This window comes from Pipistrellus hanaki, assembly GCF_964339955.1.
Source record: "Pipistrellus hanaki genome assembly, chromosome: X".
NCBI lineage: Eukaryota > Metazoa > Chordata > Mammalia > Chiroptera > Vespertilionidae > Pipistrellus > Pipistrellus hanaki.
The window spans coordinates 41,542,379-41,559,856 of NC_140524.1; the positions used below are offsets into that span (position 1 = coordinate 41,542,379).

Sequence of the window (17,478 nt, forward strand, 5' to 3'; positions counted from 1 at the left end):
TTTTAAGAGCCATACTTAGGTTGCACCAGGGACAATTTGACAGTAGACTGTGGGTGAATTGAAAAGCATTAAGTGGTTTGAGATATAGATGGGAGAGAAGAGCTCTTATCTAAAGAAGTAAGGGAGGAGATGTAAAAGTGCATTGGATATAGTAGGTACCTAATAAATACAGTTTGAATGGCTATGCTAGTAGTAGATTGGTTTTGTTCTTAAATAAGGCAGTTTTATAATGTACTACTTGGGAATGTTTGTTATAGTTAAATATATATAGAATGGACTGATTGTGTGTGTGTGTGTGTGTGTGTGTGTGTGTGTGTACATGTGTGCTTGTGTGTAGATGGGAAAAGGTAACTGCAAGTAAGGAGATAGGTTATAATAATTTAGCTGTGAAATAAGGACTTAAACTATATAAGCTATAAAAATATAAAGAAATGAAAGAATCTGAGAGATAATAGTTAGAATTAAGACATAGTGATAGGATATGGTAGACAAAGGAAAGTGAGAGCAATTTCAAAATTTTGAGACTGGAAAAATAGGATAAGTAATGATAATGACTGAACTATCCAAAGGAAAGCATTTTGCGCGGAGATGAAAGCAGTCTGGAGCTTATTAAGTGTCAAAGTGAGAAATCTTGCAGAGGTCTGTGATGAAAGAGAGCATGATAACCTTAAAAATAGGCATATAAGTAGCTGTTGAAAGTGTGACATGAAGGAATCTCCAGTAGTGCCGAGGTATAGAGCAGTTTCTCAAGCTCAGTGTTGTTGACATTTGGTGCCAGATAATTCGTTGGTGGTAGTGGTGGAGGAGCTGTCCTGTTCGCTATGGGATATTTAGGAATATCACTGGCTTCTACTCATGAGGTGCCAGTAGCAACCTACCCCAAGTTTAACTACCCAAAATGTCTCTACATATTGCTAAATGTTCCCAGGAGGGAAAATCATCCCCAGATAAGAACCATTGGTACAGAGGCAAAAGAGTAAACTACCATAGATTGGACCTTGGGGTATAGCAGAAGATGGGGGTTGGGTTTGGAAGGGAAGGTGAATCTAAATGATTAAGACAGAAAGTAAGTGATTTAAGGAATCATATTAGGAGAACATACAATTAGGAAAAGCAAAGGAAAGGGGACTTTAACAACTTTTTGAAAATTGGCATTTGGTAAGAAAACATGAATGAATAGAATGATTTCCCCCATTTGCTGAATATATGAAGGGAATTTGGTTTAAATGATGGGTTTACCTGGCTTCTTCTAGGGACCCATTGGTACTCACCTCTAGACTGGAGTCCTTACCTTGGCTTTGGAAACCTCGAAATGGACTTTTACTTCTTTGAATACTGAAAACATAGAAAAATAAATTATCTATGATCCTATGGTGACTATACACATTTATATTCTGTCTCTGGCATGCATGTACGTGCATACAAACTAAGGCAGGACTTTTGTTTTTATCTCTAAGAGTGTTCCTGTAAGGAATTCTAGGATCTTTGTTTTGCAATAACCCTCTTATTTGTCAGTGTTGAAGGCGAAAAGGGGAAGCCTAGATTCTTAAAATATTTGTGAATCAAAAGACTATTAGAGAACATCTGAGAGCATCTGTCTAGCTTAATATTGTTTTAACCTCATAAGACCCAGTGCACAAGGTGTTCTTAAGAGATAAAATGATATATCCAATGGCACTGAGGGGAGTAATGCCATGGGATCCTCAGGAATGTTTGTTTGTTTGTTTGTTTGTTTGTTTGTTTGTTTGTTAATCCTCACCTGGGGATTTTTTTCTCATTGATTTTTAGAAAGAGTCCAAGAGAGAGAGGGAGGAAAGGTGAGGGAGGGAGAGAAGGAAAGAGAGAGGGAGAGAGAGAGAGAGAGAGAGAGAGAAAGAGAGGTGAGAGAGATACATCAACACATCAATTGGTTGCATCTTGCACATGTCCCAATCAGGGTGGCGATAAAACCTGCAATCCAGGTACCTGCCCTTGACTGGAAATTTAACCCATGGTGACTCTTTGGTGCACAGGCCGACACTCTAACCACTGAGAAACATTGGCAAGGGCAGCAATCTTTTTTTGGGATGAAGTTTTATGTATAATGCTAATATATAAAACATATCAGCCAAAACCGGCTTGGCTCAGTGGATAGAGCGTCGGTCTGTGGACTGAAAGGTCCCAGGTTTGATTCCGGTCAAGGGCATGTACATTGGTTGCAGGCACATCTCTGGTGTGGGGTGTGCAGGAGGCAGCTGGTCAATATCTCTCTCTCATCTATGTTTCTAGCTCTCTATCTCTCTTCTCTCCTTTCCTCTTTGTAAAAAATCAATAAAATAAAATAAAAAAACATATAAGAGGAACCATTTGATACAGCTCACACATTAGTGGCCTCTGAAACACTCGACAGTACACTAGGCCTCTAAAACACGGTTTGAAAATCACTCCAGGGGCTGGCACTATATCTGTAAAGGACAAGAGAATAAGTATTTTCACTACTATTGACCATACAGTTTCTTTTGCAATTACACCTGGTCAATTCTACTATTATTGCAGGAAGGCAGCTATAGCTAATACATAAGTGAATGGGCATTTGGCTGGATTTGGCCCACTGCTGACAATTTCAGTTTGCTGACTTCTAAAACACCCATCATTTTTAAAAATATAAATAGGGACTCTGAAGCTGAAGATAGGTAAGCAAATTACCAATAAGAGCAGAGCCAGGACTAGTATATAAGTCTCCTGATTACTACCTTGTTTCTTTCATTTTGCTGTCAAATAAAAGTTTCTGATATATATATCTGTCTGCGTGTGTGTGTGTGTGTGTATGGTGGTATGTGCTGTGCATCATAAAGGTCTTTAGTTAAACAATACCTTCAACCATAGGTAAAATATTTCTCATAAAGTGGAGGTGCTCCTAAATCATATCATTTTGAGAGAATGTGGTACCCTGGCAGCTACTCATTGCTTGGTTTTAATTGTATCACCAATGAAGGTCCCGGCTCTGTAAGGATATCTGAAGCTGTATTTCATGTAGTATTTGAAGCCTGATTTTATATGTCCTTCTAGGCAAAATTGCTGTATTTTTAATGTATTAATTAGATATTGATGTGATAATTAGAGCTATTGAGATAATGAGAATTATATCAAGGCTATCTGGAGTGAATGTTCAAAGTTGAAAGGACTAAAGCATGCATGGCTTGGCAATAACTTTTCTAAAAAAAGAAAAATAACTCTGAGTACTTTTTTGTGCCAGACACTCCACTAAACACTTTATATTTTAACTCCTTTGACCTTTATAAAGGTGTATGGTATTATTGATGAATGAGTAAAATGGAAGCTGGGGGAGGTTAAATAGCTTGCCTAAGGTTGTATGCCTAGTGAGTGAGATAGCCAAGATTTGGACTTGGGCAGTCTGAGGCCAGAGCTCATAACCTTTGCCATTTTACTATATGGCCTCTCTCTTTATCTAAGAAGGAACCACTGACACCTCTGATGGCATTGGAAGGTGTAATCAAGGGCCCAGGATGTCCTAGATACTGATGTAACATTTCAGAAGCCTAGCACAGGAGATGAGTTTGTAGAAGAGAGGCAGAAGAGGGGGTTTATCATGATGAATACAAAAGTGAAGTTTATAACATCTGGGATAATGGAGGGTTTAATAAACCAGTAGGCCTTTGTTTCTTTCTACTTATTGAAGATATCTAGAAAACAGAGTATGTAACTAAGAAGATAGTTTACCTTGTTGTTTGTATTTATAGGGTCTTGCATTAGTAGCATCCAAAAGTTGTATTTCCTATCCTTATTTATTTAGAGATTAAGCATTTACTAGGTGATCATATGCTTATGGGTGAGCTGCATTGTTTTGCGGTTTGTTTGTTTTTTTAAAGGTAGAGTTATTCCAGCAACAGGTCCTTGTACCTTGTGGGAAATCATCCCAATGACAAAGAAAACATAATGGGATTTTTCTTGGCCTGCTTTGCGGAAGTTATCTGATCTGCATGTCTATCTTCAGCCAACTGAGAAAACTCTCTGCTTTTTTATTGTTTTTCCATTTCAGAGGGGTGGCTAAGCAATAGAAATTGCTGATAATCCCTTTGGTAAAAGATTGAGGTTTCCTTTCTCAAGAAGACAGAGCATAGAGAAATTCACCTGTCCATGGACTGCTTATTTTTCAGTTGTCTGAGTTTACATTGCTATACTTTACCATTAATACAAGAACTGCATGCTATCTAACTTTAATTGCCTTTAAGTATAACTGCTGTAAACCTCAGTAATTATAGTTAACATTCTCTGCATTAACATTGCATTGCTCCCCTAAGGTTTTCAGAGCAGTTCACAAATAAATACATTCAACTTTAAATAATTCATGAGGATTATAGAACCCAAAAGGTGAAGGATAAAGGATATTTTCTGCTTTCCAATTATTCAAAGTTTAGCAAATAGGAAGGCAGAGGCACCTATGGCCTAAAGGTCTTCATTGCCCTAGTCTAGCCAGTGTTGTTATCAATAGTCATGTATCCAAGGAAAGGGAGGTTTATGCTTATTGAGGCAAAGAGAATGATGACTTTTGTTTCTTTTATTTCTTAGGTAAAGGTCTAATGTATATACACATGTATATTTATATTATAGCTTGTGACATCTGGTCTATAAGGTTAGATTGAACTAGGACTTGGAATAAAAGGAAATGTCAAGAACGTATAGAAAAAAAATTAATTCTTCTTTTTTCATTCACCGAGGCAAAACATACTACAGGTCTGGTAGGAAAATACTAGTATAACGTTTTGTTTTTTTTCCTACCTGGAGAAAGTACAATTCCAATTTGTGGGAAAGGCTATTAAAAGACAGAAGAGTTTCCCCACTAGAACCTTCTCACAATGCACTCATTTGGCATCTGACTGTGATTTTGACTCATTACTATTAAGGAGTTATCTAGTTTCTAAATGGGGTAGTCAGGTTAACCTTGCTTGGCACCTGCTATGTGGGTATGGGCAATGCCAATAGAATGGGTAACTTCTTACATTGAAACTATCTGCCTATGTAGCTCAAGGACTTAGGTATTGGTTGAAAAGTTATAGTTAAGCTGAATTCTCGAATTTCCTTTTGACCAAGTTATTATCTGATTTAAATCATAATAATAATTATGATCTAACCTTATCCTCCATGAAAATGATGATGACAATTTGGAAAAATTTCTGCTTTATAGAGAGTCTATGGGTTGATTTTATTAGCAAGCAATGCATTTTACAAGTAGTATAAAAAGCATAATCTGCTCATTTACTAACAACTTTGGAAGGATGTACTTTCCCTGTTTTCTTAGTTGTATGTATACCTTCTTTAAAGAGAGTATTTTCTCATTCCTTCATTCCCATGGAGCCAGGACTTAGCTTGTAAGTTGCAAAGGTACAATAATTTAAATTTGTTAGTCTCAGCCTACTCCTACCTTTGCTTTGGGATATGGCTCATAGGCTTTCAGGGAAGAAGAGGCATTTGACTTATTTAGTTTTATATTTGATTCATTAGTTTGAGTCTTTAGGGTTCTTTAAAGATCTCCCTCCAAAAGCTGAGAGATTATAGTTCAATATTATCAATTCAGGCTCATGAATGAGGCATCAATTGCACATACTCTCTGTTCCTTTAATAAAAGGTAATTACCAGGACTGCAGGCTTCAAAAAGACAATTGCAAACTCCTTGTACCTTCAGCAATTGACCTGCATAAAGGGAGACAGTTGCATAAAGGGGAGAGATGAGCTTCCTTTCCATGCCAAATTAAGTTTTTTTCCCCTGGAGAGCACCCCCCCCCATTTTTTTTTTTAGCATTTCTCTATTGTATTGACCAAAGTAAACTATACCTTCCCCCAGTATATTACAGATTAGAGTGAAGAAGAGCAGAGGTGAGGACATCCAAACATTTTAAGAGCTACTTCCATCGTAGTGTCTGTCTGATTTTACTCGTGGAAATAGATTTGGGGAAAACCTAGAGATAGGGAAGGAGAATGAGATTACAAAGGATCTCCTAATTCCTGTCACTTTTTGCATTCTCTGTATGATAAATGCCAGGCAGCCTGCTATTTATCATTAAGAACCTTCTCACAATGCACTCATTTTTAAAGTTGGACAAGAAGAGAGCTAAACAGTCATGGGCTATGGTGGAGTGCATAACTGATCTTGTTATCTTCCCTTCATCCTGTCTCAACCTGATTTTCAGCTTAAAAAGAAGCAGGTGTATGTAGATAAGGTGGAGAAGATGCAGCAGGCCCTTGTTCAGCTCCAGGCAGCATGTGAAAAGCGTGAGCAGCTGGAACACCGTCTCCGGACACGGCTGGAGAGAGAACTGGAATCCCTCAGAATTCAGCAGGTTTGGGGAACTTAAAGAAAAGGAGTATTCCTGATTGCTTATTTTTCCATTGGTGTTTGATATGAAGACAAAAACACACTAATGCTCATCTTTAGAATTTTTGCTTCACCCTATCTTACTCCAGAGTACCTGTTAATTGTAAAGGTGAAGCTTGCTTAGTTAGCTTTCCTATCACAGCAAAATCCTTAATGCCTATTATCTTGCACCTTTTATTTTTCACATGAACCCCAGAAACAGTAGATCCAACAAGAAGTAAAGATGCTATAAAAGTATATTCCTAATCATTTTCAAATTGGAAATGGTCCTTAGAATAATCTAACCATACCCCTCATTTTTACATGAAAGTAAATCAAGACCTAGAAAAAGTTGTATGACTCATTGAAAGCCCAACAACAAGTTAGGGGCAAGGTAAAAACCAAAGCCTAGATTTGTAATTCCAATGTTAATCATATACCATGCAGGCAGGCAAGCATGGTGCTTTGTAAAACATTTATCCACTTTCTGGGCAGCATGACAATTTGATATGGCATGCTCCTTTCTTGATCAAGGGAGTCTCAGATTTAAGCCTGAAATAGACAATACTGTGGTCTTAGGAGAAAATCTGAATTCCCTTTTGCTTCAGAATCAGAATCCAAACTGAAGTGGCTGGGGCAGTAATTCTTTCCAAATATAGAGACTCTTCAAAATGGGACTTGGCCACCACACTTCTTTTCCTACTAATCTGAGGGGTGTTGGCATCTCTCCCAACAGCGCCAGGGCAACTCTCAGCCCACCAACGTTTCGGAATACAATGCTGCTGCACTGATGGAGCTCCTTCGTGAAAAGGAGGAAAGGATCCTGGCCCTGGAAGCTGATATGACTAAGTGGGAACAAAAGTACTTAGAGGAGAATGTGATGAGACATTTTGCTCTGGATGCTGCTGCAACTGTAGCTGCTCAGAGGTAACTGCTTGGCTGGTACAGTCACTCCTTGAAGGGCATGGGGCTGGGGGTTGGAGAAGAACAAAAAGGTGACTAATTAATAGATTTTTCAGTGTGTTCTTTTTTCTTCTCTAATCTTCTCCACCCCTCCTACCTTCTACTTAAGTGTTCTTTCTTTCATTTGGTTATGCAGAGACTGAATGACTGGGGGGGGGGGGGGCAGAGGATCAGCAATTTGAAAATGAAAGTTACTTATAAACTTATTGGAATCATAGTTCAGCTTTCCTCAGAAGCCAGAACAATCACAGATGGAATCAAATGAACCATTTGCACATCTACATAGCCAGAGCCACAGTGTCTTTCAGCCAAATGTGTAGGTTTCTTTGTTTAGCCCCCGAATTGGAGTGAAAGACTCTCCAGCGAAATGTACTCCAAAACTAAATGTCACTCAGGAGTGGCTGCTGCCATTTGATACGTCTGGCTTGTCCAAGGTATGCCAAAGGCTATGCTTAACATGAATCCATCCTGCCCTTTGAGAAAGTCTATACTTGAGGGACACATTCTCTGTGTCCATGAGTCTATCACATGTAAGCAGTCACATTCTATTTGATAAGGGAAAAATGGCTGGAGGATTTTAAAAATATTTCAGCTTATTTGTTCCCCTTTTCACTTTACAAATAGTAATTTTTGATCTTTGGAGGAAACTGTTCTTATCCAGTTTGTTTGGCTCTGTGCTAGTCATACTCATCATTTGGGAAAGAATGAAACAATGACAAAACTAAATTCGTGCTCTGCCTGTGTGGTTCAATGGTTGAGGATTGACCCATGAACCAAAAGGCCACTGGTTTGATTCCTGGTCAGAGCACATGCCCAGGTTTTGGGCTCAATCCCCAGTAGGGGGCATGCAGAAAGCAGCCAATCAATGATGTTTCTCTCTCATTGATGTTTCTATCTCTCTATCCTTCTCTCTTACTGTCTCCCTAAAAAATCAATAAAAACGTATTTCAAACACACACACACAAAAAAACTAAATTCAAATAATGGGATGATATGTGTTGTGGATCTACAGGCAGAGCCTTGATCTGGAGCTGGATATTCAAGGTGGGCTATATAGCATATTTCACCCCTCACAGTCTCTATCCAGAAAGTTATTAAGAACTGCAGTGTTATTTTTAAGATTCTCCTAAACATGGTGAGCTGGAAGAGTCTGAAAGCACTTGCCACACTTGTAGCTGGTGTCTGTGTGGAGGAGGCAGTTGATACATTTAGTTTTGAGTCTTTCTCCTGCTGAATCAGAGGGAGGCCGGTGCTTAAGAGGTGGACTGGTGGTTTCTAAACTTATTTCCAATTCCCCAGGAAGACATCTTATGTTTATCTGCCTGCTTCCTGGTGTCCTCTATGAACCTTAAAGAGATTAGAATCACCTGTTTCTTGACTTTGAATTCCTCATGGTCTTAAGCTTACTTGTTTTTGTTTTCTGAGAAGTGTGCTCAGTACATGTCAGTGTAGTGATAGAGTGCACAGATACTCCAGCTGTGCTACTCAGATGGCCGAGAAGTCTGTAGGTAGATTAGAAGCAGAATTAATTCTAATTTTATCTCCTCGCTCCCAAGAAAACACCTGTGCCCAGCGCTTGTTCAGAATTTATTCAGGAAACTCTTAACACTGAAAAGTAGATGCAAGGTAATTTTGTTGTCTTTGTGTATAAACTTAGAAAGATATAGCTCATGAAGTATGCAGTGTGAACAAATGTTAGAAAGCCAGGGTTCTTAGTACTGGGAGGTTCATTGCTGAAACTGACTTCAAGAATAAGACTCCAGGTCAAGATGCAGGAAAGTGAGGAAGTTGTCGTGAGGCTGGTATGAAGAAGTGACCCCCTTTCCTTTTTTTCCTGTGAAATTTTGAGTATTGGGGGAAACACCTTTCAAATGGATCTCTTTCCAGAATCTGTTGGCTCCACAAGGTAGATTTAATTTAAATAGAATTCCTTTAAATCACCAGGTGTAGAAAGTTTTGGTATTGACCAAGGTCTGCTCCTTGACTCTTTTCATAGTAAAAGCTTTGTGCACTATTCTATTTTCTTCTAAAATAATTTTAAGTGCCCAAGATATTGAGTGCAGATGGAAACTGCCCAACATATATTTGAGTAAGGATGGAAGTAAAAACAAATAAAGGAAGGAAGGAGAAAAGAAAAATGAAAGAAATAAGGTGATGTCTAACTCTATAATTAAAATGCTGAAATCTAGTGCCCCATTTTAATGGCCTGCTTGATTTCTTTGTATTCTGCTCTTATCTCAAACTTAATATATTCCCATCATAATAGCTTATAGGTAAATAGCAGGTTGCACATTTAGGACATGTTGTTTGGATGGTATTAATGATAGTTGCCGTTTTTTTCCAATTAAGGTTTATTTTACTTATTCAAAATCACCTATTTTAAGTGTATGTTTTGATGAATGTTAGTAATTGTATACAATTATGTAATCATGATAGTGGACGCATTCTAAAGTGTCTTTGTGCCCCTTTAACTTGATTTCTTTCTTCCATGCCTGCCCCCCCATAAGTAATCTACTTTTTGTCATTATAATTTTACCTTTTCTAGAATGTCATATAAAAGGAGTCATAGAGTATGTATGCTTTGCTTGACTTCTTTCTCTCAGCATAATTATTTTGAGACTCATCCAAGTTGATGCTTGTATCAATGGTTTATTCCTTTTTATTGCTGAGTAGTGTTTCATGATATGGATTTACCATTCACTTGATAATGGATATTTAGATTATTTCCAATGTTTAGCCTTAATGAAAAATAAAATACATATTTTAACATAAGACTAGACAACTATCTCTCCTCAGGTTAAAAGATATATTTAATAAGTAATAGTACCTATTTCATCATCTTTGAAATAATGATATCTCGGAGGCAGCAGAATAGAGATTAAGGTGTCAAAAATGTAGATTAAATCCTGATTCTTCTACCTGTTGGTAGCCGTCTGTGATCTTGGGCAAACTATTTATACTTTGCCTCTACTTATACTCCTTCCAGCAAAGTGATTCTCCAAAACACTTCTTGTCAAAGTGAAAGATGTCAGTGCAAGAAATCACATTGAGTATTTACTGTATAAGATATTCTTCTAAGCACTTTAAAATTATTGCTCATCCTCATGATAATTCTTTCAGATAAGTACTATTATCCATTATACAGATAAGGAAACTGAGGCAACATATAAATAGTTAACCCAAGATCACGCACAACTACTATGAGGCAGAAGAATCAGGATTTAAATCTACATTTTTGGCACCTAGCCACTATACTCTGCTACCTCCCAGATATCATGATTTCAAAGATGATGAAATAGGAATTATTGCCTGTTTAAGAGTTACTACCAGTATCTGAGGTTTATTATTTACTCACTTAGAAATATTATAAATAACCCTGGCTGGTGTGGTTCAGTGTTGGTTGAGTGTCATCCTTTGCCATGAAGGGTCGCTGGTTCAGTTTCTGGTCAGGGCACATACCTGGGTTGTGGGTTTGATCCCTGGTTAGGGTGCATACAGGGCAATTGATCAATGTTTCTCTCTCCCTCTCCCTTCCCCTTTCTCTAAAAAATCAATAAAAACACATTATCAGGAAAGGATTAAAAAGTATTATAAATAATCACATTATTTTATAATTTGATATTATTGTGTCCCTAGAGATTGTTTCCTCTCTAGATGCTTAGTATAGATGAGGAAAATTATTACCACATAGGAATTCAATCCCAGAAGAACCCCGTTGGCTGTGCAGTTGGTGAAGAGCAGCAAAAGGGTAAAAAACAAACAAACACCTGATCAACCTCTCAGAATGTGCAAGTTTCATTCTTATTTGGGGGTAAAGTAAATCTGGGAAAGAAGGAAGAAAGAGAATCAGGAGATAGGAGCTGGTTACACACATTACATGTATCTACCTTTTCCTTCATCTTAGGCCTTTCTCAATTTCCATCCTTAGCTTTCTTCCCATTCTACAGTTATTTTGTTCTGTGTTATAGCTTCAAGTAGTTACTCTGGCATCTCTAAAATTAAAGTTAGAAATTTCAACAACTTTTTGGATATTGTTATATGGCTATTTGTAAAACACATTAAAATAAAAACCCATTATATTGTGTGTGTTTTTTGGGAAAAAATATCTTCTCCATTTTCCTGTCTCAGAAAATGAGTGGTATGTCATCTCTTCTAATAATTTGAATTAGAAACAACAAAGTTCTCATTCATTATTTCCTCACCTTAACACACAAATTTAAGCACTCTCCAAGTTCTAGCAATTCTGCCTTCTATAGTATGTTTCCATTTCCCTTACCATTTTAATAGTTCCTGTTTTAATTCTATCTTGCTGAGATTATTTCAATATAACTTTCTGACTGGTCTGCCTGTGTCCAGTATTATTGCTAGTTTAATCCCTCCATCACATTTCAGTAAGAGATAACACTATTGTCCAATCCTCTCAAAAAGCTCTAATTATTTTCAGTACCTATTGGAGTAAAGTCCAAACTCATTTCTGTAATTGTTAATTATTAACATTTTTGTTTCCCCTTACAAGTTTCCTGCAGTCAGGCACTAGTCTTACTGATATCTAGCCACTCTCCAGCCTCATAGTAACTTTAAACTCAGTGCTGTACTCATGTCTGAGTTTACATAATTGATAAACAAAAGGATGCTACCTATATGAAAAGATAGACTTGAAGTTTAAAAGGCCACTTGATGTTTTAATTTGGAGGTCATGGATGGTATTCTAGAAGACAATGTAAGTAATGTGATGGGGATAACTTTGTTTGAGAAAGGAAGGATAGAGAAGATGGCTAGAGAGACAGTTGCCAGAAACTGTTTTACTTAAGAATTGCAGATGGGGCATGGCAAATTCATGGACTTAGGATTTGGGATTTGCAGGTTGTGTTTTCAAGCTCACCATCTCCCTATGAATGTGCTTAAGAATCATTTCACAATATTGAAATTTATCAGGTCAAGATACTCCTTCAAACTCTGTGCTTGCTTGCTTTTGCCTAAACTATTGGCTTAGTAGACCATCTTCTAGAAAGAACATTGATATTGAAGGCCATCCTGGCAGCTTTGTAGGAATTCACTAAGTGCCCCACATTTCCAGGCTCCATTCCTGAGGATCTCAGTTTCCATATCAATTAGCTGGCAGGGCACTGAGTCCCCCAAATGGTCTTTTATGCAATGGATGTGGCAGTAAGCCAGCACTGGCTCCCCCAGTGACAAATCAATATGCTCGAGTTTCCAGTGTCCATAGATACCATGCACTTTGTAGAGAGGTCTGGCTCTGAAGCCTCAGCCATCACACTGGAACTCTGTACTGCAGGAAATGCCTCCAGGATTATACCAAGAGCTGGAATTCTTTCTAGTCATAATCTCTTTTATGTTATTCTCCTTCTACATATACTTTTCTCTCCTAATAATAGATAATTTTGATGAGTATTTCCACTGTGTCTGGCACTATGTATTTTACATGCATACTTCAATTTTATCCCCTAAAGACCCCATGAGATATAGGTACAATTATTATTTCCATTTTGCATATTAAGAAACTGAGACCTATAGCAGTTAACTGACTTCTTGAGCTCAGAGAGTTTGTTAGTGGCAGTGAACTTGGGAAGGCTGGGGTTTGACCCTGATGTGGTCTATATTCAGAGCCTGTGCTCTCAACACTATACAGTGCCATTTCTTCTTGGGTACTTTGGAGCACAGGAGCCATTTCAAGTAGGACTTTAAGCACTGCACTAGAGCAAGTATAGAATTCTGAGATGCTAAAATATTTTGAATTTAGCAAATGATGAGAGCCATTGTAATACATTATTTCTTTGCTCTCCAATTATTTCCCTATTCAAATAAATTGTTTCAGCCCTGTATATAAGGTGCAAGTGTTTTGCGGGACAATATTTTTGCAAAAACACACCAAAATTTCCCAACTTTAATACTAACTTTCTGCCTCTTCATTCCATTGCCCCTTTGCTCCCATCTGCACTGGTCACAATCTCTAAGCTAAGAGAACAGAGCTAGAGCTAGCTGCCAGCAGAAAATATGTCTGGAGTTCTCCCACAGATCCATGTTCTCATAGGAAATATAATGAAGCAGTGCCAGTTCATTGTTTTCTCAGCCTATTGTCTGATTTTCTTTAAGAGCAATATAATTACATTAATATTCTACTTAATCTCTTTTCTTTCCCTCCACATTACTCAAAAAAGATCCAGTTTTCTTTGTTCCATTTCCCTTCTTCTCTACTACTAGTTGTAAATGAACCAAAGAAAGATGCAATGACTTCACTTATCAACAGATTCCCTTGTTTTTGACTTGTGCTAATTAGACATTAGCATTGCCCATGGCTAGACCCTCTTCTTTTTCTGTTTCTCCTCTTTCTCTCTCTCTCTCTCTCTCTCTCTCTCTCTCTCTCTCTCTCTCTCTCTCTCTCTCATTAATTAGTCTTTGAGTCAATGGCCTGAGGCACTTTCAGATGGAACATGATGGTCCCTCATGCAGTTGAGATTTTGGCAAGAGAACAGTCACTTAATTGGGGGAGACTCAATGGTTTGGAACCAGAACCTTTCAGATGCAGGTTAGATAGGACTCATGTGACACTGACACAAAGACTCTGCTTCTCACTCAGCTCACATGCCCTATCTGTTGACATGTCTATAGTTTGTTTCTAGCACTCAGGTATAGTTAATGCTATTCATCTGTCACATTAAAAATATAGCTTTTTTTCATTTTATGACTGTCATGAGAATAAAATGGAAATATAAAATATCTTATATGTAATATAAATAATTAAAGTGGAAATATAACTATCCTCCTATTGCCTGGCCAAAATGTGAAAGTCAGAATGTTTTGGAAGGATATTCGCTTAGTTTTGAAGACAAACCCGTGCACACCTCTCATAGAATCTCTCATTGACTTTTGCAGTTACTCTAGGCCATTCACCTCTTCTAGCTCTGAAAGTTGGAGTTTCTTATCTTGAAAGCTCTTAAAAGGTTAGTTGCCCAGAAACTAATCTGGCCTAATAAGTTTAATTTCAGTTTAGGGCTTTCCCAGCAATAACTTCTACTGAGGAAGGGGATAGGATTTGATTTTGCTGTCCTCTCATGATCATACTGCCATTTCCTTCCCAGGGATACAACAGTCATCAGCCACTCTCCTAACACTAGCTATGACACAGCTCTCGAAGCTCGAATCCAGAAGGAGGAGGAAGAAATCTTGATGGCCAACAAGCGTTGCCTTGATATGGAGGGCAGGTAAAATGTTGATCTGGACCTCGGGTTGGTATGGAGACCAAATAGGTCAGTAGGGAAGGGTGAGCATCTTTGTTCACAATTGAGAAACCCATTAATGTAGTTTTCCCCACCCCTAAACTCCTGCCAGCCTATTACTTAGGATATGAGATGCAATGACCTTTACCTTGATCATTCCCACTCACTATGGAATTCCAAGTAATGTTGCTTTCCCCTTTGGCCTTGGTAATTGCTTTCCATCTGCCTTCTGCCAGAACTGAACCGATGCTATTTGCACTCTGGGATATTCTTTCTAGCATTATACCATAACTCTATTATACTGCACAGTGCTCAGTAAAAGAATATCTAGTCATTCTATACCTGATGTCTCTTATAAACTCATAATCATTTACTTATTACTTGAAGGTTATGGCCCATTTACTAGTATAGAAGTTCCAGTCTTCTCACTGACTTCATTTCTGTTGACTCAAATTCTTCACTATAACACCCATCACATAGGTTTACTCTCATATATGGCCTTTCTTTCCCCACCCCCCAATATTGTACTTTGGCTTCTTAAAATTTAACAACTCCTGCATGCTCTGTTTTATCCATCTGGGGGTACAGAAAGGCATTTTTAAAATGTAGCACTGTCCTTTGTCTTAAAACTTAGAAATAACTAGACCACCACTTAGTCAAAAAGGTCATGGAAGTTCAAGTCCATGTAGCCTGTGAGAGTAGAACATGAGGATGGCAACAAGATCTTTATATGTTCTTTGTCTTTGGCTCCTAGGATTAAGACCCTCCATGCCCAGATTATTGAGAAGGATGCCATGATCAAAGTACTCCAGCAGCGTTCCCGGAAGGAGCCTAGTAAGACAGAGCAGCTGTCATCCATGCGGCCAGCAAAGTCTCTGATGTCCATTTCCAATGCTGGATCGGGTTTGCTCTCCCACTCTTCCACCCTGACTGGCACCCCCATAATGGAAGAGAAGAGGGATGATAAGAGCTGGAAAGGGAGCCTAGGTAATGACAATAAATAAGGAAAATTAAAGCAACATGTTTAAGGAGAGCCTTGATTTAGATATGTGCTCACACAGCAAGAGAAAACAGTGATGGTCCAAATTATAGACAGGAAGATATCATAGGTTGGATCCTCCTGAGGGGCTAGCTGCATATCAGGAGCTTTTTCACACTGTGAGGTCTCACAGAGAAAACATTGGTTGAAGCCATGTCCTTAGAAATAAGAATCCTGAGTTCTATTTGGGTGGGAAGGAAAACAACTTGTTTCCTCTAAAAATTCTCATATTTGACCTTTACCATGTGGGACCTTTTGTTCAAAGCCCATATAGCCTTTGGGCCATTAAAAATTTTAATTCCAGCTTTTTCTATGTTCTTTTCTCCCATAAAATTCAAGGACTTAGAGTTCTAGTTAAGCTAAATGGAGCTGGGTGACAAGTTTTTGTTACCAGAATGTTCTGAGATGAGAATAGAATGTACTTTTTCACTTCTTCCCTGTCCATTCCTTCCCTTCTAATCAAAACCCCAGAAGTATTTGTGATACTGCAAGGCACTTTGTTAGAGCCTGAGGAAACAAGCTGTATATATTTTAATTTTAGCTGTTTTTGTTTTTTCTAATACCTTCCTTGGTTCTGTGACACTTGCAGTGCCCTTTAGTTAGAGTAGGCACTTTGGGGACCATGGTTATGATTAGAGCCTTAGATTACACAATTATCACATTCATATGTGAATACAGACTTCTTCCACCTATCCTTTCCAGCTGTCTAGTATGGATGATGTCATTTATAGGTGGAAACAAATAGAAGCATTCTGACAGCTTGGTGGAAATCAATCACCATTGGACAAATAAATCAAAACACATACCCATGACACTTAAGGTTTAATACTATACACTGGGGCTTGGAGAATGAGAACCAGAAGGGATCTACTAAGTCTGAAAGAAACTTACATGTGATGAGATGTGCATGACAAACTGGTTTCTGGGTTTGAATGAGGACAAAATAAAGAATTAGACCAATTCACATTTATCCTGAACCTCCTACAAAGACAAAAGAGGTAATGAGATATCTGCATTTTTAAAGAAAGTATAGTTTTCTAACCTCTTTCCCTTTTTCCTTTGTAGGCATTCTCCTGGGTGGAGACTACCGTGCAGAATCTGTCTCTTCTACACCCTCACCAGTGCCGCCCTCGACTCCCCTGCTCTCAGCTCACTCTAAGACGGGAAGCCGAGACTGCAGCACCCAAACAGAACGGGGAACTGAAGCAAACAAAACTGCAGCTGTTACTCCAATCTCTATTCCTGCTACAGTTGCTGCCGCCATCACTGCCAATGCTGCCACCAACACCACCACCATGGTAGCTGCTGCTCCAGTGGCTGTTGCTGCTATTGCTACTCCATCTCCAGCAACTGCCACTGCTGTTCATGCTGCTGCTGTTCCTCCAGCTGCTGCTGTTCAGATTCCAGCTGCTGCCTCTGCTGTTTCTGCATCTATTGTTGCTCCTGCTTCTGCTGCTGCTGCTGTTCAGGTTGCTCCAGCCACTCCAGCTCCAGTTCCAGCTCGGGCTCCAACTCCGGTTCCAGCTCCAGCAGCAGCTCAGGCTTCTGCTCCAGCTCTGACTCAGATACCGACTCCATCTCCAGTTGCAGCTGCTACTCCAACTCCAGCTCCAACTCCATCTTTGGCTCAGGCTGAGGCTCCTACAACTCCAGCCACTGTTTCTGGACCACGGCGCTTGTCTATACCTAATTTGGCCTGTAATCCAGACAAGACAGGTAATAATGCTCTACCAGATAGCTTTTGATTCTGCCCTCAATTACAGACTTGTTTTTTGTACCTGCTGTTTTGGGCACAGTTGGTCATTTGGAGGGAGGTTTTTCATATTCTAAAAAAGATTAATCAGAGGAGATGAGGGCAAAGAGTCTGTGAATAACTTATCTGACAC

General features: G+C 38.7%; 1 protein-coding gene across 4 annotated transcripts in view; it reads left to right on the plus strand.

The window, feature by feature from the left end:
• The window catches only part of AMOT (angiomotin), a 66,878-nt gene that overhangs the window by 44,459 nt on the left and 4,941 nt on the right, over positions 1-17,478 (plus strand). For all 4 annotated transcript variants that reach the window (XM_084870277.1, XM_084870278.1, XM_084870279.1 and 1 more), the window contains 5 exons: positions 6,189-6,338; positions 7,089-7,279; positions 14,416-14,538; positions 15,308-15,540; positions 16,658-17,308. In XM_084870277.1, the coding sequence (XP_084726403.1) occupies positions 6,189-6,338; positions 7,089-7,279; positions 14,416-14,538; positions 15,308-15,540; positions 16,658-17,308 (1,348 nt within the window). The remainder of the gene's footprint in view (positions 1-6,188; positions 6,339-7,088; positions 7,280-14,415; positions 14,539-15,307; positions 15,541-16,657; positions 17,309-17,478) is intronic.